This window comes from Amblyomma mixtum, chromosome 3, assembly GCF_055824585.1.
Source record: "Amblyomma mixtum isolate Tamu chromosome 3, ASM5582458v1, whole genome shotgun sequence".
Taxonomy (NCBI): Eukaryota; Metazoa; Arthropoda; class Arachnida; order Ixodida; family Ixodidae; genus Amblyomma; species Amblyomma mixtum.
In genome coordinates, this window is record NC_143014.1 from 206,219,390 (window position 1) to 206,240,351 (window position 20,962).

The 20,962-nt window shown below is 46.9% G+C and overlaps 2 protein-coding genes across 6 annotated transcripts; both read left to right on the forward strand.

The window, feature by feature from the left end:
• Positions 1–495: 495 nt before the first annotated feature.
• LOC149353416 (uncharacterized) lies at positions 496–13,994 on the forward strand. 5 transcript variants are annotated; one of them, XM_089577343.1, is made up of 6 exons: positions 496–622; positions 724–852; positions 9,240–9,439; positions 10,785–10,904; positions 12,987–13,193; positions 13,836–13,994. In XM_089577343.1, the coding sequence occupies exons 2-6, from the start codon at positions 732–734 to the stop codon at positions 13,842–13,844; spliced, it is 657 nt and encodes a 218-aa protein (XP_089433469.1). In that variant the 5' UTR covers positions 496–622; positions 724–731; the 3' UTR covers positions 13,845–13,994. The 5 variants fall into 5 exon arrangements, with proteins under 5 accessions (XP_089433469.1, XP_089433470.1, XP_089433471.1 ...); XM_089577344.1 differs by lacking the exons at positions 496–622; positions 13,836–13,994 and adding an exon at positions 12,855–12,910 and having other exon boundaries at positions 644–852; positions 12,987–13,098; XM_089577341.1 differs by lacking the exon at positions 496–622 and having other exon boundaries at positions 645–852.
• A 2,483-nt stretch (positions 13,995–16,477) lies between these two features.
• LOC149353417 (uncharacterized) lies at positions 16,478–19,482 on the forward strand. Its single transcript, XM_089577346.1, has 2 exons — positions 16,478–17,074; positions 19,125–19,482. The coding sequence occupies exons 1-2, from the start codon at positions 16,926–16,928 to the stop codon at positions 19,333–19,335; spliced, it is 360 nt and encodes a 119-aa protein (XP_089433472.1). The 5' UTR covers positions 16,478–16,925; the 3' UTR covers positions 19,336–19,482.
• Positions 19,483–20,962: the final 1,480 nt, after the last annotated feature.

A 20,962-nucleotide genomic window follows, 5' to 3' on the forward strand; every position in this document is an offset into this window, starting at 1 on the left:
TGCTCTTTCGGGAAAGTCAGTACAAGAACAAACGGATGGCTCGCGGCTAATATCACATCCTGCACGCGCAAAATACGTTCACGCAGCATAACAAACGACTTGCTACAATGTTCTTAGCTCGAGAAATAGCAAAATTAGTCCTGCAGGCAAAAGAGAACAACTTACCGGAAAAACGAGGCGGCGCGTTTGAAAAGCGCGGTGAGGTGTGCGTAACCGGCGGTCCGGCGGCACATGACTGGCGCAGCGCCGCTTAGATACAACCCAATGGACGTGTGATAAGCTGTCGACCTTTGAAGCAGAGTGAAAGCAACATAGGCCGCCTGGCGGGTGGTCAGACCCTTTTTTGTTCGGCCGCGAAACAGCTTGAGTGTCCGCTCTTTACATAAGTATATGACGAAAAAAGAATGGCACCGACCAAAAAAGAAAAAGAAAGATGGAATTCCATCTTTCTTTTTTGGTCGGTGCCATTCTTTTTTCGTCATGTCCCATCCCGACCAGACGGGCTTCCGTCAAACTCTTGACTTCATTTACGTAAGTCTTTATGTTTCTCTATGGCGTCACTCCCTTGGTGTCGTCTGCAAAGGCGGGCTAGAAGGCTGAAGGTAGAAGGAAAGGAGGAAAGGTACCTATTTAATGTGTGCTTCCCGGAGAGAGACCTCATAGCTTCATGGACTCCTGTAGCAGGCGGTTCTACGTTTCAGATGATCAAAATTCACTCTGTAGATTCGCAGATGGACACGGACGCAAGTTCGTGGGAAGACGACTTTATGCCGACCAACAAGCGTAAGTGGTCGTCTTCGTCCACAAAGTCGCAGCGCAACGGGGGAGAGCAACATCGATCCAAGCCTCGCGGTGAGTGGTGCAGGGCGGCCAGCCAACATTTTGACCTACTTAATCGTCCGGACCGGGTCGCGCTAAGCCTACCTTTATGGCGTCCGCAGTTCACTGTATCCGCGGCGTGTTATCGCTCTTTTTGCGCTTTGACGCGGTTATTTAGGCGCGATTCTTATTGGCGCTCACTCGCGCATTTGCGCGGGTGCTTGTGATGGTAACAGTATTTCACTAGCGCCCGCTCAGCTGTGCGAGCGAGTTCGTGAGGGCTCTCATGGTGCTAGCCGTCTCCTCAGTCAGCGAGTGCGCGTGACGGCCATTGTTCTTCGCACATGGCGTGAGGATGCGAGGCCGCCATGTTTGGTGCACCGGGCAGGCATAATTTTTTTGTTCAGCGAGATTGACCACGTTCTGTATTAGTTTGTATAGTAATATTACGTTTGGGCAGATTGCGACAGGACTTATTCGTTAAATTTAGTGAAGCACGCTATGTAATTTGATTTATTTAGTTATTTGATTTATTTTTCGGGTTCATTGAGTGACTGAATCATCACCGACTTATTTGGTTCATATATCGTGTCTAATAATTGATAGATTCGTTGATTGTTTTTATTGATTCATTGATTGATATTATTGATTGATTATTGATTGGTACCAAGGCGCGATCGAGCCATCCTCCACTCAGAGAGGGTGCGTGACTGCCGTTCTTCGAACATGGCGTGAGGATGGAGGGCCTATCGGGCAGGCCTAATTTTTTTTGTTAAGCGAGATTGGCCACGTTCTGTATTAGTTTGTATGATATTATTACGTTTGGGCAGATTGTGACAGGACCTATTCGTTAAATTTAGTGAAGCACGCTATTTAGTTTGATTTATTTAGTTATTTGATTTATTTTTTGGGTTCATTGAGTGACTGAATCATCACCGACTTATTTGGTTCATATATCGTGTCTAATAATTGATAAATTCGTTGATTGTTTTTATTGATTCATTGATTGATATTACTGATTGATTATTGATTGGTACCAAGGCGCGATCGAGCCATCCTCAACTCAGAGAGGGCGCGTGACTGCCGTTCTTCGAACATGGCGTGAGGATGGAGGGCCTATCGGGCAGGCCTAATTTTTTTTTTGTTAAGCGAGATTGGCCACGTTCTGTATTAGTTTGTATGATATGCAGATTGTGACAGGACCTATTCGTTAAATTTAGTGAAGCACGCTATATTTAGTTGGATTTATTTAGTTATTTGATTTATTTTTCGGGTTCATTGAGTGACTGAATCATCACCGACTTATTTGGTTCATATATCGTGTCTAATAATTGATAGATTCGTTGACTGTTTTTATTGATTCATTGATTGATATTATTGATTGATTATTGATTGGTACCAAGGCGCGAGCCATCCTCCACTCAGAGAGGGCGCGTGACTGCCATTCTTCGAACATGGCTTGAGGATGGAGGGCCTACCAGGCAGGCCTAATTTTTTTTGTTAAGCGAGATTGGCCACGTCTGTATTAGTTTGTATGATATTATTACGTTTGGGCAGATTGTGACAGGACCTATTCGTTAAATTTAGTGAAGCACGCTATTTAGTTTGATTTATTTAGTTATTTGATTTATTTTTCGGGTTCATTGAGTGACTGAATCATCACCGACTTGGTTCATATATCGTGTCTAATAATTGATAGATTCGTTGATTGTTTTTATTGATTCATTGATTGATATTATTGATTGATTATTGATTGGTTCCAAAGCGCGATCGAGCCATCCTCCACTCAGAGAGGGCGCGTGACTGCCGTTCTTCGAACATATGGCGTGAGGATGGAGGGCCTACCGGGCAGGCCTAATTTTTTTTGTTAAGCGAGATTGGCCACGTTCTGTATTAGTTTGTATGATATTATTATGTTTGGGCAGATTGTGACAGGACCTATTCGTTAAATTTAGTGAAGCACGCTATTTAGTTTGATTTATTTAGTTATTTGATTTATTTTTCGGGTTCATTGAGTGACTGAATCATCACCGACTTGGTTCATATATCGTGTCTAATAATTGATAGATTCGTTGATTGTTTTTATTGATTCATTGATTGATATTATTGATTGATTATTGATTGGTTCCAAGGCGCGATCGAGCCATCCTCCACTCAGAGAGGGCGCGTGACTGCCGTTCTTCGAACATGGCCTGAGGATGGAGGGCCTACTGGGCAGGCCTAATTTTTTTTGTTAAGCGAGATTGGCCACGTTCTGTATTAGTTTGTATGATATTATTACGTTTGGGCAGATTGTGACAGGACCTATTCGTTAAATTTAGTGAAGCAAACTATTTAGTTTGACTTATTTAGTTATTTGATTTATTTTTCTGGTTCATTGATTGGTTGGTTGGTTCATTGAGTGACTGAATCATCACCGACTTAATTGGTTCATATATCGTGTCTAATAATTGATAGAGTCGTTGATTGTTTTTATTGATTCACTGGTTGATATTATTGATATACTGATCGACTGATCGATTGGTACCATGGCACGAGCCATCCTCCACTCAGAAGGCGTGTGACAGTTCTTCGAACATGGCATGAGGATGTGAGGGCACCATGTTTGCATACTGGGCAGGCATAATTTTTTTTGTTCAGCGATATTGGCCACGTTCCGTATTAGTTTGTATAATATTATTACTTTTGGTCAGATTGTGACATCACTTATTAAATTTAGTGAAGCACGCTATTTAGTGAGTTGATTTAATTTTCTGGTTCATTGATTGGTTGGTTGATTGAGTGACTGACTGAACATCACTGACTTATTTGGCTGATCTATCTAATAATAATTGATTACTGTCTAATAATTGAGCGATTCATTCATTGATTTTATTGATTTATTGATTGATATTATTTATATACTGATCAATTGATATATGCTGTATTGTATATGGGCATGGTTGAAAAGGGGCTTGTCCTTGTGTTCTTTCTTTGTCCGTTTGTATTTTACGCCATTTTTTAACCATGCATTATTTCAAACTTGTCTGACTTTCTCCCCTTCCTAGCATATGGCGGTTTAATATTCTAACCAGTCAGTCAGTCATGGGTTCTGTTGACCCCACCAAGTGGCTCTCAGTCAGGGCGGAAGGCAACCTCTTCGGCTCATGCTGTGACCCGGGCTTATACTCCTGTCACACGGGCATTTCGAAGGCCCTCGAACTGATAATCTATCAACTCGAAGGCGATCGAGCGCTGCTACACGGCCAGTTTGAATGGCCATCGAGTCAATAGTCTATCGAGTCAACGGAGCAGTGCAGAAATCTATTGAGATTTCGAGGGCCTTTGAGCGTTGCCCAAGGTTGCTAGCATTGCTGCGAACGGCACCAACGTGCACTTTCGTGCACGATACCTAAGCATGCACCAACATTATTATCTCATCAAGCTATAATACTAGCAGTAAACTATTAGTATGCACAGTAATTGAGACCTCTCGCTTGGGACTGAATTCTTGTTGTTGCTGCCTTTTTCAGTCCGTTCAGTGGTCATAAATGGGGCACCGGTTTTTTGGTTCGTCTCACCTTGCCTATAAGAAAACGTATAAGTGATAAATTTGCTTTATTTTTTATTTAGAGTGACGATTCTGCCGCTGCTACGCTTAAGAGTAGAGTCGGTTTGTTGACAGTAATCGTTCCCGTCCTGACAACCAGATGGTGCTACTATAGGCTGTTTATTTTTGCGTCTTTGCTAGCATATGCTGAACAAAAAGTGGGAATGCGCCTGCGTTTAGCATACGTAAGCATGCATACGCTTGTGGTATGTAGACCGTAAATTTATGCTCTTTTCTCACTGTATCTGTGTACTCCGCGAGCGGCGACGTGGTGTACAAAAGCAAGAAACAGCAGCGGCACGGCAGTTCCACCTTGCCTGAGCGTCCTAGTTTTTTCAGCGAGCGAATCAGCTTCGCGTGCCAGATTTTTGGACAAGTGTGAACACGCCTTACGACTGCAAAAACAGTGTATTTCAACATTTAGTTAGGTTTTATAAAATATTTTTGTTATTCGTGGGAAACCGAACATAGCGATTGTGGCACCACACGAGCTTGGCGTAAGACACAAGAACCATTTCAATGGCCATGGAGATTTACTGTGTAGCAGCACCACAGCTCCCTCAAGTTCGATGGCGATCGAAAATCACGATGGCCCTCGACTCGATGGCCATTGAAACTGGCCATGTGACAGGGGTATTATATTAGCAGATTAGAGCTGGCCGGCAAGGTCTCCCACTTTTGCGACCCTACAAGCTTCAGGCATTCAGCCAGTGGGTCTGCGGGGCAGTCCCAAAAAATGTGTTCTATCGTGGCTGTCTGGACACAAAACAACGTGGGCTGTGAGAAATATGGTAGTGCAGTGGAGGCCTTTGGATAAATATCGACCACCTGGGGTCCGTTAACGTGTGCTGGTATCGCACAGTACATGGGCGCCATTTGATTCGCCTCCATTGAACAGTGGCCAGGATCAAACCCCTTGTCTTCGGGTTCAGCGGACGAGCGCCCTAACCATTGAACAACTGCGGTGGAGCTCATTGCATTGTTTCATCAATTGATTGAATATTCTGATTGATTATTTTGATAAGACTCATGATTGGCTCATTAACTGATCGGTAAACCAACTGAGTGATTGACTGATTGGTCGATCGATTGATTGGATTGATATGTTGATGAACTGACCAACTGATCAGTCAGTTGACCAATTAATAAGTCATTTGATTGATTTCTTTATTGATTTTATTTATAATTTAATTCATTCATTGACTTCTTGAATGAATGACTGATTCGTCGATCTATTGATTGATTTATTTTGATAAGTTAATCAACTTACCGATTGACCAATCAGTTGACCGATTAATTAATCATTTCACTGATTGATCAGTCGACTGACTCAGTGATTGACTGATTGGTCGATCGACTGATTGACTTAATTTGATGTGCTGACAACTGATCACACCGTAAAACAGCGCGCTTACACGGGACGAAGAAAGAAGACACGCACACACACAGCGCTGAACTTACAACTGCATGGTTTATCTAGCCTCCCGATGAGGCCACGCAAAGAAAGAGAGAAGATGGCTGTTATGCCGTATCTGCACGGGATCAGCCACTCGTTGAAGAAGATAGTAGGGCGTGCTGGAGTGAACTTGGTCCTAACCGCACCCAGAAAGCTCAATATGCTTTGCAGAATGGTGAATGAAGATGCCCCAAAACCAGCGCGGTGCAGTAAGAAACATGAAAAAATGTTCACCACCTGTGACACGGAGATAATCTACGAGATACCGCTGTCATGCGGCGCATCTTATGTGGGCCAAAGTGGACGCTGCATAAACGACCGTCTACGAGAGCACGCCATTAACATCCGCACGGGATACGGCAGCACGCTGGCAAAACACATATCTGCCTGTCATTACACACCTAACCTTGGACGAAGCCAGATTTTGAGGCGGTACAATCATCAGCACAAACGTGAACTATATGAAGCATTCATCATAGACAGGAAAGGCGCGTCATGCGTTAGCACTCCATCGATGGCACTGACAAGAAAAGAGATTAAATATCTTGAATAACCTTTGACGACATGATGCGACAGGAGGATATCTCCTCGCCTTCCTTTGGTTTGGTTGTTTTTTGTTTTCCTTTCCGGTATTTATTGCGAGCAATGCAATAAATCATGCAGTTGTAAGTTCAGCGCTGTGTGTGTGCGTGTCTTCTTTCTTCGTCCCGTGTAAGCGCGCTGTTTTACGGTGTGATCATGTACCAACTGGCCCGGCAACTATCCTTAATGCTGACAACTGACCTGACCGGTTCATCAATCATTTAGCCAATTGATAAGTTTGACTGGTTAATTTATTGATTTAATTGATCAACCTTTCTCATTAACATCTGACCCATTGTTGAGAGCTACGTCTCTTCGCATGTGTGGCAAAAGAGAAGCAGGCTGCTGTTTCGCAGGAAAATAACAAGTGATGTCAGATCCCTAGGGCATCGGTCGAGAATCGGGATACTGTGACTGATGAGGAAGTGAACGTCCTTTGATGGAGAGCAAGGTAAAAAAAATAGGCGCCTCAGAGTGAAGTCATGAAAGTGTAAAATGATGCAGGAAATCATGCATGGAAGGAACAAAAAAAAACCATAACTAACTTTACACTGCAGCCGCACGATACTTCGGTCATCAGTCTAGTAGCCAGTGGCCAAAAGAAGACAGGAAAAATCGTGACACGGTCATGCAAAAGCTCCCGCGTGCCTTGGTGATAAAGATACAATATGCGGTGCAGACCACCTATGGTAGATGGCGACTCAAAAGGCGTTTTTGTTCCTTCTCTGATTAGCATTAGTTTGAGAGCTCGGTATCTGCACTGGCAGCCTCAATTTTATAAACGCTACATGCAAAAAAACGCAGCCTACTGGTATGGCCGTTGCTAAAGGGCCCCCTCTGGTAGCAAATGATGAAGACCTCCGGTGTAACACGACTTGTTGCCTATAGTGCTTTCTCATGTGAAACTTCCTAGCCATTACGAAATGACCAACTCTTTTGTTGCCGCATTTCTTTACCCTCTTTTTTTTACCACTGTGTGTCGGCGTTACCCCTGTTAGAACATGACAGCGCCAATTAATCGATTTATATACTACGGAGCTCAACCTCGCTTTACGCCGAAGAGTGAATTTTGCAAGGCTCCAGAGATTTTATAACCATTCCAATAGGAGAGAAATGCCGCCTTCTGAAGCCGGAAATGAAAACTGCGGCAGGCATTACAGGATTTTCTCGCGTGCTACTTGGACTGTGATGCCATGCGACAAAGATGGAGCACTAAAATAAGCAAGGAGAGGACCCGGGTTCGTTTCCAGTGTGTCCCGCTCGGTAGGGGAGCATTACGGTACGGCTGCGCAGTGTAGTGTGAAGCGTCCTTGAAGCGTCCTTGTGGGGCATGGTGCGCTGTCATGTGTTCGGCAAAGAGTTGCTCAAGAGACCGCAAAACACTTTTCCAACAGCTCGCCACTTAGTATTTTGCTAGTCCTGTGGGCTTCACCGTACGTCGCACTGTCATTCGTGGGCCAAAACAGACTTTGTGGTGCCACTGATTATGCAATGTTATCATATATGAGCCACCTTGTGGATGCCCTCGAAGTGCATTGTCGCAAAATATGTCGATAGTCACCCACTGAAAGGACAAGGTGGAGAATCTGAAGCGAAGCTTCGACAGATACTGCTAAAGCGGTTCTTTGGCCTCCTGTATAATTGCAGGTGCCGTCCCCCTAACATCATAACGCTTTGTAGCGCTTCATGAAACTGTGGAGTATATTGAGCAACCTTTGCTCTCAACACGGCATACATGTCGCTCCTCTGGACTACTTAAAGCTGCTTATATAAGCCTATCGGATTACCAAGAAAAGAAGGAAGCGACTTAAGTACACATGTCTTATTCGTTGAGTTCCTTTTCTCCGGGTGTTCCAAACTTGACCAGCATAGCTTCGATATCGAGCACGGACTGGTTTCAGCATGAAAAGGAAGCTTCGGCGCAGGTTTCCTCTTGTACAGGGCGAAGCATTACACATCGTGATGATGCCTGGTACTGCATTGTATTTTGTGGCGTTGTCTGTGGCGTGGCGTTAATTGCATGGTGGGTTGCTCTCACCTTGACTGCATCCTACTCGCTTCGTTCGTTGCTGAACGCATGGTTTTTGCTTTTTGTTTGCAGTGGGATGCACCCATGCTTTGTAAAAAGAGAAATAACCATCCCTTCGAGGCGTGGCGATCAAGCAAGAAAAGAAACTAAAAACCCTGTAAAATCTAGACGAAGTCCTTACTTCTCATCCCATTACCACGCCTCATTATGAAGGTTATGATGAAACCAGAATGGTTCTGGCTGCTGTAAATTGCTTTAGTCCGTACTTAGGCAAACCCGATCTCTCGACACAGCAAAATAGAAAAATAGAAAAAAACTGCCCGAAAAAAATTCAAGCGATATTCCTTTTCTTCGTAATCCCCTAAATTGCGCCGTAATTTACAGCCGTTTGATATTAGAAAGGGTAATTACTGCGTTCCTTTTATTGAGCCCAATCGAAATGGGCGATGAGATTCCTCCCTTCCCATTCTCTGCTATTATTTGTTACAACAGAAAATATTATGTTACGAAATAGGCTTTGTCGTCATTTTCATGCAAGTCATCCCTTTCGATATCGTAAATGGCGAAATAGATATACAAATGGATGATCAAAACTGCGCTGAAACAGAAAGGAATAAAAAGGGAGTAAGCTGACCTCTAGTGCAACCTAGGGGACAGCTTACTTCCCTTTTACTCCGGTCTAGGAGTATTCGTGTTTAGAATGTAGTGCACGTAGGGTGAACTGCCCCATAAACCAACACCTGCTATTCCACCAATTAATGCAGAATGTCCAGAGAGGGCCTGCAAGCAAGAAGCCAGAGACGAGGGTGATGAATTCGGTAGGGAACGACCACGTCGTGGCCGGGATCGCACTCTCAGGAGGGTGAGGAGAGAGGATCCAGGCTCATCGGCCGAGGCTAGGCCACCACAAGGGGGAGCGATGGAGGTCGACAACGCTGCTAACAAGGGGGAGCTGCTGGCAGAGGTGATGAAGAGCCGGACGGCATTCCTCCATCTCGCCTCCGGAGGCACTCTAGCCTTTCTCGAAAATGCATAGCTCTGGGGCATCTAACACATGTAGTGGGGCCCTCTAATACCTTTGGGAGTTCCTAAGGTAGGAACTAGTGAGAACGTGAGTTCCTTGGAGACATTTAAAATGCTGATGGTGTAGAACGAGCCACATTTCACGAGTGGAAGCAGACCCAGCGAGCTGCGTATTCTTGATGCAGTAGCTTTCGCCGTAGGCTATCGAGTACTGGGCACAGTGACGGGGTTAACTCGCAGTGTCTGTTCACGTTCATTGTGCTTCTGATTTGCCGTTGTTTCTGAATGAGCGACCAAGGAAAGGCAAGTTTATTCGGTTGGCATTCTGTGGAAGGTGTTGAGGCTTTCGGTGTATGCTAGTTCGGGCAGCGCGCAAAGTCAAGGACTGATAGAAGTGTGGACAAGCAAAGCGCTACCTGAACCGACGATGTAAAACCAAGCAGCCCTACAGAAGGAGTTTCACGGTATTTGCTGAAAGCTCATGAAACGATCCGCTGATGTTATGGCGGCCTTCGGTTTACTCCGCGCGCATGGTCGTTGTTATATGTGTAGAATAGTAGTATCGGTTGTGCCACGCATGCTAATTTCGCTTATACCTCTGCTCAGTCTCCATTCTTGCAGCAAAAAAGTACTCATCTGTTAGTCCTTAAAAAAAATGATCTATAGACTCTCTATTGATATTTTATAGGCTACTGCCTTCCTTTAGATATTTATTTTTGTTTATTCGTAGTCTATAGACTGTATAAAAAATTCTGCCAAAAGTGCGAGGCTATATATCTACAGATTAATTATAGACAATCTGTAGGATTTGATTTGCCTGTAGACTAGTCTATAGGGATTCTCTGTAGAAAAGCTATAGACTTTATAGGCAAAACATTATGGAGAGTCTATAGAGTGTCGAAAGACATTTTTGCAAGAGCCCTCCTTCAGAGAGGCAACTCTTAACCACAACTTGAAACTACAGCTGAATTACAGGCCGACGACTCCTCGACAAGGCGGAAAAAAAATTTGCGCTGCCTATTGCAGCTCCGGCGGGCTCATTACGGAAGGAGGAGATAAGTACGGCGCACCGTTTCTAGAATCAATAGGTGGTTGGTTCGAAACTAATGCTGGTTGTGCTTCTGCTTCGTTCACGAAATCCTCCACCAGCCTAAGCCGCTTGGCGGAGCCTTTTCCGTCTTGGCCTGTTGTGACATTGCAATTTTTGTTTGTGGATGCATGTAACTTAGGCTGCAAGCAGAAGCTATAGCCTCTGTCTCTTATCCTGACCTGTGTCCTACGTGCAGTTCAACGAAGAGGTCATGGATGAGGTGGCCGAACATTACGTGGAGAGCATTCACCGGACCTCACGGTGGTTGTCAGGTCATCGAGTGACGGGCAGTCGTACCTGCCGTGCAGCACCTCCCGTGAGTACAATCACGGCGATTCGGACGCCGCGGTGAGAGAGACATGCACCAGCTTTCGTGGTCATTAGAGTTACTGTATCATAACTACCTAGAGTTGGGTGTAGGCTTGCCAAGTTGTCGCAGAAAGCATCGAAGTCATGTGGCAAAGCCAGGCTTCATGTTTGCAGGAGACGCTACATGGCACAACTCGGTCGGGGAGATCACCGAGCGGTGTCCATCCGCTATCTCATTCCCCCATGCTTTATCGTTGACGCTGCTGATTTATGTAAATATACCGAGTGAAAGCCTTTGGAAAGCTTGTCTCGCTCTGCGGCTTTGCTGCATGACTGGGGTGCTTTCTGTGGGGAACAGAGCCTGTCTTGAAACGGTCGAGTCGGGCCCATAACACCTCCATTACTAACTAACAATGTTCTGTGAGGGAAGAATGATGCCTCTTCTGCTCCACTGGGCTTCGACGGTGACGTAAATGTCCTGCCAAGTGGCACAAAAGCAGGCCCTGTGGCCTGAATCTTTTGACCGACCCTTTACTTGTTTAGTAAGTGTAGTGGTCAAGAACAACTATAGTGCCATCTGGAGGCCCCATTCTGCGCGAGCACGGTGATATTGATAGCACATGCTGCTTCAAATGCGCTGCAAAGGCCTGTGCAATAGTTCCTCCGCTCCCGTCGACTGGTTATGACGGGCACTGAAAATCAGTGTTCTGTGCCAAACATTCAGAATTACTAGTGGTGCTTTAGAATGTTTAGTGCCATGCGCCATGTGATGGTAACCGTGCAAGCTAAAATTGGGTGCCCAGATTGACTGGACTTAAGCCCAGGCAAGTTCACCACCGCTGCCCACGTTTGGCAAAGCGGATCAGCAATTGTGTTCACGTAAATCCTGCATTTTGCCGGATTTTGCGTAAATCCAGCAGTGCATGGCATGAATCCCAACCTTTTGTTGGCTATTTTTGTGTTCTCTGTTTTTGTTTTTTTTTTCTATTAAAAAAAAACATTGTTGTAAGGTTTGAATGTAGTTAAATCGAGCACACGTGAGAAAGCATTTGTATAGCTTAGTTGACTGATGGTTTTGCCTTGCTCGGTTGTCGACACTTCTGACGGCGGCGATATCACAATCAAATTGAGCTCTGATCGAAGTTAAGCCGATCTGATCTGTTCCCGCCTTAGATGGAGGTTAACGAAGACGGTGGTGTGCAGCGCACAGCGCTAGACTGTGTTGCAGGTTAACCTGAGGTGTGATCTGCTGCTTCACTGTAATAAATACGATCTTTAAGAAAATTGATAGGGGCTTAACATAGTTAAACCGAGTAGACCCGCGAAATCAGGTGTTCATTCTTCAATTGGAGAGGGTAGTTAAACTCCGCCTTATGGGTGTGGCATGATATCTTTAGTGCGTTAATGCCCATGTATGCTGATTTGGCGGCGAGTCCTCATATATCACTACCAGTGCAGTGGCGCAGCGGTTAAACGATGCGCCACTGCTCTGGCAGCTGGCTGTTTCTATCCCAGCCACCCGTGAGGATTTTGTGACCAATGTTGCTCTTCAAGAGCAACCTCTCGCACATCTGTTGTAGTGCAGCTGAAGCAGTTGCTAGGCAACGGTGGCCCAAGATTGTTTTGTAGCCGCACCACAATGAGCATATGCGACAAGCCGAGCTGGGCTACAGTAGTGTTGCTTTCGTAACAAAAAAGTGGAGTGATAACACTGTGCTCTGTTGACAAAAGTGGATATAAAAAAGGAACTTTTTTCCCGCTACTCTATTAAAGCGGTTAACACTGTTTCGTCAGTTATGAATAGAACTTCAGTATTGCCTGCTCGATGTGCATGACTGCGTAGCCTAGACTCGAGAGACCTGGAAAATAAAAGTGCTGATGTTGTCACAGTTTTGGTTTAAAAATGGCTGCGGTCAGTGACATTTGTGTTTAATTTTTTATCTTTTCTTGCTAACAGAGGATCCGTTTCCAGCGAACGTTGCCTATTTTTCACTAGAAGGCGGTAACCTATAGGTACAGGCCGATTTCAATTAGAAAAATATAGAGGCCCATGTACAGTGCGAGAATTACTTTATTATAACTACCGCAGTGCAGACCGCAGTGCAGACCGGTCCAGGAGGGTGTCTTCGACCAGTCGCAAGGTGCCCCAACTCCCTCCGGGTCCCCTGGCCGAGCTGCTCCCTGCTGGCACCGAAGTTCGCAGGCCTCCGGGAAAACTGGTTCAGCTGGTGGCACAGGCGATCCACGAAAGTCCGCAAAGGGCGCTCCGTGTACAGCATGTGTACAAGGCGCTCCAGTGAGTTCTTCGCTCTCTCTCTTTGTGAGGGGATGGGGTTGAGGAGACATCCGCAATATTAAATAGACCAAAGAAACACACCCAGCACACGGCAGGGCAGGAGCACCCCCATTCACCTCTTTAATCTCCTTACCCTGTGTACGCGTTCTTTTGAGGTAGTTTCTATGCCTACCGGCGCGGAGGGGAGGGGGGGCAAAGAACCTTTCGGCGTTGTGGCGCATCACTCTCCTCCTCATTTGGTGCAGCTAAAATTGAACTCGGACTCCCGTGCAAGCACTCGTTGTAAGTGGGAGAATTCTTAAGTGTGTCGATGAAAAAAGGCGTGCTCCACTTTCGGTGTGTTGGTCGCCAGACTTATACAAACGCCATTTTTTCCTTTCATTTCATTTATTAGTAACCTCTAGGTACTCGTGGAATTACACAGAGGAGCGGCATATTAAACAGAAAACTAGAAACTGGGCAGTAAATTACTGTACCATTTTGCGATGTTAGCTAACGTGTTTTTAAAATGTGGGCAGTTTTAACGAGGGCGGAGAGCCTGGCAAGGCGGTTCAAACGTCCGGAGTCCGGATGCGCGATGGAGAATACTGTCTGAACAGCCCTCACAACCTGCCACTTCCATATACCCTATCCGGTGCACAGGCCGCGTGAATGGGACATGCCCGAGGAACCGCAGTGCAGACCGGTCCAGGAGGGTGTCTTCGACCAGTCGCTGGCTGTTCTGCTCGAGCCGTTTAACTCCTCGTCATTTGCGCCATCGCCACCACTCCAGGGGCCACCGGCTAGCTTCTGGAGTACACTGCCGCGGTGAGAAAGACATGCACCAGCTTCCATGGTCATTAGAGTTACTGTATCATAACTACCTAGAGTTGGGCGTAGGCCCGACAAGTTGCCGCAGAAAGCATCGAAGTCATGGGGCAAAGCCACGCTTCACGTTTGCAGGAGACGCTGCAAGGCACAACTCGTACGGGGAGATCACCGAGCGGTGACCATCCGCTATCTCATTCCCCCATGCTTTATCGTTGACGCTGCTGATTTATGTAAATATACCGAGTGAAAGCCTTCGGAAAGCTTGTCTCGCTCTGTGGCTTTGCCGCATGACTTGGAGGCTTTCTGTGGGGAACAGAGCCTGTCTTGAACCGGTCGAGTCGGGCCCATAACACCTCCATTAATAACTAACAATGTTCTGTGAGGCAAGAGTGATGCCCCTTCTGCTCCACTGGGCTTCGATGGTGACGTAAATGTCCTGCCAAGTGGCGCAAAAGCAGACCCTGTGGCCTGAATCTTTTGACCGACCCTTTAGTTGTTGAGTAAGTGTAGTGGTCAAGAACAACTATAGTGTCATCTGCAGGCCCCATTCTGCGCGAGCACGGTGATAGTGATAGCACATGCTGCTTCAAATGCGCTACAAAGGCCTGTGCAATAGTTCCTCCGCTCCCGTCGACTGGTTATGACGGGCACTGAAAATCAGTGTTGTGTGCCAAACATTCAGAATTACTAGTGGTGCTTTAGAATGTTTAGTGCCATGCGCCATGTGATGGTAACCGTGCAAGCTAAAATTGGGTGCCCAGATTGACTGGACTTAAGCCCAGGCAAGTTCACCGCCGCTGCCCACATTTGGCAAAGCGGATCAGCAATTGTGTTCACGTAAATCCTGCATTTTGCCGGATTTTGCGTAAATCCAGCAGTGCATGGCGTGAATCCCAACCTTTTGTTGGCTATTTTTGTGTTCTCTGTTTTTGTTTTTTTTTTCTATTCAAAAAAAAACATTGTTGTAAGGTTTGAATGTAGTTAAATCGAGCACACGTGAGAAAGCATTTGTATAGCTTAGTTGACTGATGGTTTTGCCTTGCTCGGTTGTCGACACTTCTGACGGCGGCGATACGTATCACAATCAAATTGAGCTCTGATCGAAGTTAAGCCGATCTGATCTGTTCCCGCCTTAGATGGAGGTTAACGAAGACGGTGGTGTGCAGCGCACAGCGCTAGACTGTGTTGCAGGTTAACCTGAGGTGTGATCTGCTGCTTCACTGTAATAAATACGATCTTTAGGAAAATTGATAGGGGCTTAACGTAGTTAAACCGAGTAGACCCGCGAAAGCAGGTGTTCATTCTTCAATTGGAGGGGGTAGTTAAACTCCGCCTTATGGGTGTGGCATGATATCTTTAGTGCGTTAATGCCCATGTACGCTGATTTGGCGGCGAGTCCTCATATATCACTACCAGTGCAGTGGCGCAGCGGTTAAACGATGCGCCACTGCTCTGGCAGCTGGCTGTTTCTATCCCAGCCACCCGTCAGGATTTTGTGACCAATGTTGCTCTTCAAGAGCAACCTCTCGCACATCTGTTGTAGTGCAGCTGAAGCAGTTGCTAGGCAACGGTGGCTCAAGATCGTTTTGTAGCCGCACCACAATGAGCATATGCGACAAGCCGAGCTGGGCTACAGTAGTGTTGCTTTCGTAACAAAAAAGTGGAGTGATAACACTGTGCTCTGTTGACAAAAGTGGATATAAAAAAGGAACTTTTTTCCCGCTACTCTATTAAAGCGGTTAACACTGTTTCGTCAGTTATGAATAGAACTTCAGTATTGCCTGCTCGATGTGCATGACTGCGTAGCCTAGACTCGAGAGACCTGGAAAATAAAAGTGCTGATGTTGTCACAGTTTTGGTTTAAAAATGGCTGCGGTCAGTGACATTAGTGTTTAATTTTTTATCTTTTCTTGCTAACAGAGGATTCGTTTCCAGCGAACGTTGCCTATTTTTCACTAGAAGGCGGTAACCTATAGGTACAGGCCGATTTCAATTAGAAAAATATAGAGGCCCATGTACAGTGCGAGAATTACTTTATTATAACTACCGCAGTGCAGACCGCAGTGCAGACCGGTCCAGGAGGGTGTCTTCGACCAGTCGCAAGGTGCCCCAACTCCCTCCGGGTCCCCTGGCCGAGCTGCTCCCTGCTGGCACCGAAGTTCGCAGGCCTCCGGGAAAACTGGTTCAGCTGGTGGCACAGGCGATCCACGAAAGTCCGCAAAGGGCGCTCCGTGTACAGCATGTGTACAAGGCGCTCCAGTGAGTTCTTCGCTCTCTCTCTTTGTGAGGGGATGGGGTTGAGGAGACATCCGCAATATTAAATAGACCAAAGAAACACACCCAGCACACGGCAGGGCAGGAGCACCCCCATTCACCTCTTTAATCTCCTTACCCTGTGTACGCGTTCTTTTGAGGTAGTTTCTATGCCTACCGGCGCGGAGGGGAGGGGGTGGGGGGCAAAGAACCTTTCGGCGTTGTGGCGCATCACTCTCCTCCTCATTTGGTGCAGCTAAAATTGAACTCGGACTGCCGTGCAAGCACTCGTTGTAAGTGGGAGAATTCTTAAGTGTGTCGATGAAAAAAGGCGTGCTCCACTTTCGGTGTGTTGGTCGCCAGACTTATACAAACGCCATTTTTTCCTTTCATTTCATTTATTAGTAACCTCTAGGTACTCGTGGAATTACACAGAGGAGCGGCATATTAAACAGAAAACTAGAAACTGGGCAGTAAATTACTGTACCATTTTGCGATGTTAGCTAACGTGTTTTTAAAATGTGGGCGGTTTTAACGAGGGCGGAGAGCCTGGCAAGGCGGTTCAAACGTCCGGAGTCCGGATGCGCGATGGAGAATACTGTCTGAACAGCCCTCACAACCTGCCACTTCCATATACCCTATCCGGTGCACAGGCCGCGTGAATGGGACATGCCCGAGGAACCGCAGTGCAGACCGGTCCAGGAGGGTGTCTTCGACCAGTCGCTGGCTGTTCTGCTCGAGCCGTTTAACTCCTCGTCATTTGCGCCATCGCCACCACTCCAGGGGCCACCGGCCAGCTTCTGGAGTACACTGCCGCGGTGAGAAAGACATGCACCAGCTTCCATGGTCATTAGAGTTACTGTATCATAACTACCTAGAGTTGGGCGTAGGCCCGACAAGTTGCCGCAGAAAGCATCGAAGTCATGGGGCAAAGCCACGCTTCACGTTTGCAGGAGACGCTGCAAGGCACAACTCGTACGGGGAGATCACCGAGCGGTGACCATCCGCTATCTCATTCCCCCATGCTTTATCGTTGACGCTGCTGATTTATGTAAATATACCGAGTGAAAGCCTTCGGAAAGCTTGTCTCGCTCTGCGGCTTTGCCGCATGACTTGGAGGCTTTCTGTGGGGAACAGAGCCTGTCTTGAACCGGTCGAGTCGGGCCCATAACACCTCCATTAATAACTAACAATGTTCTGTGAGGCAAGAGTGATGCCCCTTCTGCTCCACTGGGCTTCGATGGTGACGTAAATGTCCTGCCAAGTGGCGCAAAAGCAGACCCTGTGGCCTGAATCTTTTGACCGACCCTTTACTTGTTTAGTAAGTGTAGTGGTCAAGAACAACTATAGTGTCATCTGCAGGCCCCATTCTGCGCGAGCACGGTGATAGTGATAGCACATGCTGCTTCAAATGCGCTACAAAGGCCTGTGCAATAGTTCCTCCGCTCCCGTCGACTGGTTATGACGGGCACTGAAAATCAGTGTTGTGTGCCAAACATTCAGAATTACTAGTGGTGCTTTAGAATGTTTAGTGCCATGCGCCATGTGATGGTAACCGTGCAAGCTAAAATTGGGTGCCCAGATTGACTGGACTTAAGCCCAGGCAAGTTCACCGCCGCTGCCCACATTTGGCAAAGCGGATCAGCAATTGTGTTCACGTAAATCCTGCATTTTGCCGGATTTTGCGTAAATCCAGCAGTGCATGGCGTGAATCCCAACCTTTTGTTGGCTATTTTTGTGTTCTCTGTTTTTGTTTTTTTTTTCTATTAAAAAAAAACATTGTTGTAAGGTTTGAATGTAGTTAAATCGAGCACACGTGAGAAAGCATTTGTATAGCTTAGTTGACTGATGGTTTTGCCTTGCTCGGTTGTCGACACTTCTGACGGCGGCGATATGACAATCAAATTGAGCTCTGATCGAAGTTAAGCCGATCTGATCTGTTCCCACCTTAGATGGAGGTTAACGAAGACGGTGGTGTGCAGCGCACAGCGCTAGACTGTGTTGCAGGTTAACCTGAGGTGTGATCTGCTGCTTCACTGTAATAAATACGATCTTTAAGAAAATTGATAGGGGCTTAACGTAGTTAAACCGAGTAGACCCGCGAAAGCAGGTGTTCATTCTTCAATTGGAGGGGGTAGTTAAACTCCGCCTTATGGGTGTGGCATGATATCTTTAGTGCGTTAATGCCCATGTATGCTGATTTGGCGGCGAGTCCTCATATATCACTACCAGTGCAGTGGCGCAGCGGTTAAACGATGCGCCACTGCTCTGGCAGCTGGCTGTTTCTATCCCAGCCACCCGTCAGGATTTTGTGACCAATGTTGCTCTTCAAGAGCAACCTCTCGCACATCTGTTGTAGTGCAGCTGAAGCAGTTGCTAGGCAACGGTGGCTCAAGATCGTTTTGTAGCCGCACCACAATGAGCATATGCCACAAGCCGAGCTGGGCTACAGTAGTGTTGCTTTCGTAACAAAAAAGTGGAGTGATAACACTGTGCTCTGTTGACAAAAGTGGATATAAAAAAGGAACTTTTTTCCCGCTACTCTATTAAAGCGGTTAACACTGTTTCGTCAGTTATGAATAGAACTTCAGTATTGCCTGCTCGATGTGCATGACTGCGTAGCCTAGACTCGAGAGACCTGGAAAATAAAAGTGCTGATGTTGTCACAGTTTTGGTTTAAAAATGGCTGCGGTCAGTGACATTTGTGTTTAATTTTTTATCTTTTCTTGCTAACAGAGGATCCGTTTCCAGCGAACGTTGCCTATTTTTCACTAGAAGGCGGTAACCTATAGGTACAGGCCGATTTCAATTAGAAAAATATAGAGGCCCATGTACAGTGCGAGAATTACTTTATTATAACTACCGCAGTGCAGACCGCAGTGCAGACCGGTCCAGGAGGGTGTCTTCGACCAGTCGCAAGGTGCCCCAACTCCCTCCGGGTCCCCTGGCCGAGCTGCTCCCTGCTGGCACCGAAGTTCGCAGGCCTCCGGGAAAACTGGTTCAGCTGGTGGCACAGGCGATCCACGAAAGTCCGCAAAGGGCGCTCCGTGTACAGCATGTGTACAAGGCGCTCCAGTGAGTTCTTCGCTCTCTCTCTTTGGGAGGGGATGGGGTTGAGGAGACATCCGCAATATTAAATAGACCAAAGAAACACACCCAGCACACGGCAGGGCAGCAGCACCCCCATTCACCTCTTTAATCTCCTTACCCTGTGTACGCGTTCTTTTGAGGTAGTTTCTATGCCTACCGGCGCGGAGGGGAGGGGGGGGGGGCAAAGAACCTTTCGGCATTGTGGCGCATCACTCTCCTCCTCATTTGGTGCAGCTAAAATTGAACTCGGACTGCCGTGCAAGCACTCGTTGTAAGTGGGAGAATTCTTAAGTGTGTCGATGAAAAAAGGCGTGCTCCACTTTCGGTGTGTTGGTCGCCAGACTTATACAAACGCCATTTTTTCCTTTCATTTCATTTATTAGTAACCTCTAGGTACTCGTGGAATTACACAGAGGAGCGGCATATTAAACAGAAAACTAGAAACTGGGCAGTAAATTACTGTACCATTTTGCGATGTTAGCTAACGTGTTTTTAAAATGTGGGCGGTTTTAACGAGGGCGGAGAGCCTGGCAAGGCGGTTCAAACGTCCGGAGTCCGGATGCGCGATGGAGAATACTGTCTGAACAGCCCTCACAACCTGCCACTTCCATATACCCTATCCGGTGCACAGGCCGCGTGAATGGGACATGCCCGAGGAACCGCAGTGCAGACCGGTCCAGGAGGGTGTCTTCGACCAGTCGCTGGCTGTTCTGCTCGAGCCGTTTAACTCCTCGTCATTTGCGCCATCGCCACCACTCCAGGGGCCACCGGCCAGCTTCTGGAGTACACTGCCGCGGTGAGAAAGACATGCACCAGCTTCCATGGTCATTAGAGTTACTGTATCATAACTACCTAGAGTTGGGCGTAGGCCCGACAAGTTGCCGCAGAAAGCATCGAAGTCATGGGGCAAAGCCACGCTTCACGTTTGCAGGAGACGCTGCAAGGCACAACTCGTACGGGGAGATCACCGAGCGGTGACCATCCGCTATCTCATTCCCCCATGCTTTATCGTTGACGCTGCTGATTTATGCAAATATACCGAGTGAAAGCCTTCGGAAAGCTTGTCTCGCTCTGCGGCTTTGCCGCATGACTTGGAGGCTTTCTGTGGGGAACAGAGCCTGTCTTGAACCGGTCGAGTCGGGCCCATAACACCTCCATTAATAACTAACAATGTTCTGTGAGGCAAGAGTGATGCCCCTTCTGCTCCACTGGGCTTCGATGGTGACGTAAATGTCCTGCCAAGTGGCGCAAAAGCAGACCCTGTGGCCTGAATCTTTTGACCGACCCTTTACTTGTTTAGTAAGTGTAGTGGTCAAGAACAACTATAGTGTCATCTGCAGGCCCCATTCTGCGCGAGCACGGTGATAGTGATAGCACATGCTGCTTCAAATGCGCTACAAAGGCCTGTGCAATAGTTCCTCCGCTCCCGTCGACTGGTTATGACGGGCACTGAAAATCAGTGTTGTGTGCCAAACATTCAGAATTACTAGTGGTGCTTTAGAATGTTTAGTGCCATGCGCCATGTGATGGTAACCGTGCAAGCTAAAATTGGGTGCCCAGATTGACTGGACTTAAGCCCAGGCAAGTTCACCGCCGCTGCCCACATTTGGCAAAGC

What these genes read in the sequence shown, in the direction of transcription:
- LOC149353416 (XM_089577341.1), top strand. Translation starts at nt 702, where the DNA reads ATGATCAAAATTCACTCTGTAGATTCGCAGATGGACACGGACGCAAGT. An exon ending in ACATCGATCCAAGCCTCGCG is followed by an intron (nt 853 to 9,239) that starts GTGAGTGGTGCA and finishes CAATTAATGCAG; the next exon opens with AATGTCCAGAGAGGGCCTGC. An exon ending in CCTGCCGTGCAGCACCTCCC is followed by an intron (nt 10,905 to 12,986) that starts GTGAGTACAATC and finishes TAACTACCGCAG; the next exon opens with TGCAGACCGCAGTGCAGACC.
- LOC149353417 (XM_089577346.1), top strand. Translation starts at nt 16,926, where the DNA reads ATGCCCGAGGAACCGCAGTGCAGACCGGTCCAGGAGGGTGTCTTCGAC. An exon ending in TTCTGGAGTACACTGCCGCG is followed by an intron (nt 17,075 to 19,124) that starts GTGAGAAAGACA and finishes TAACTACCGCAG; the next exon opens with TGCAGACCGCAGTGCAGACC.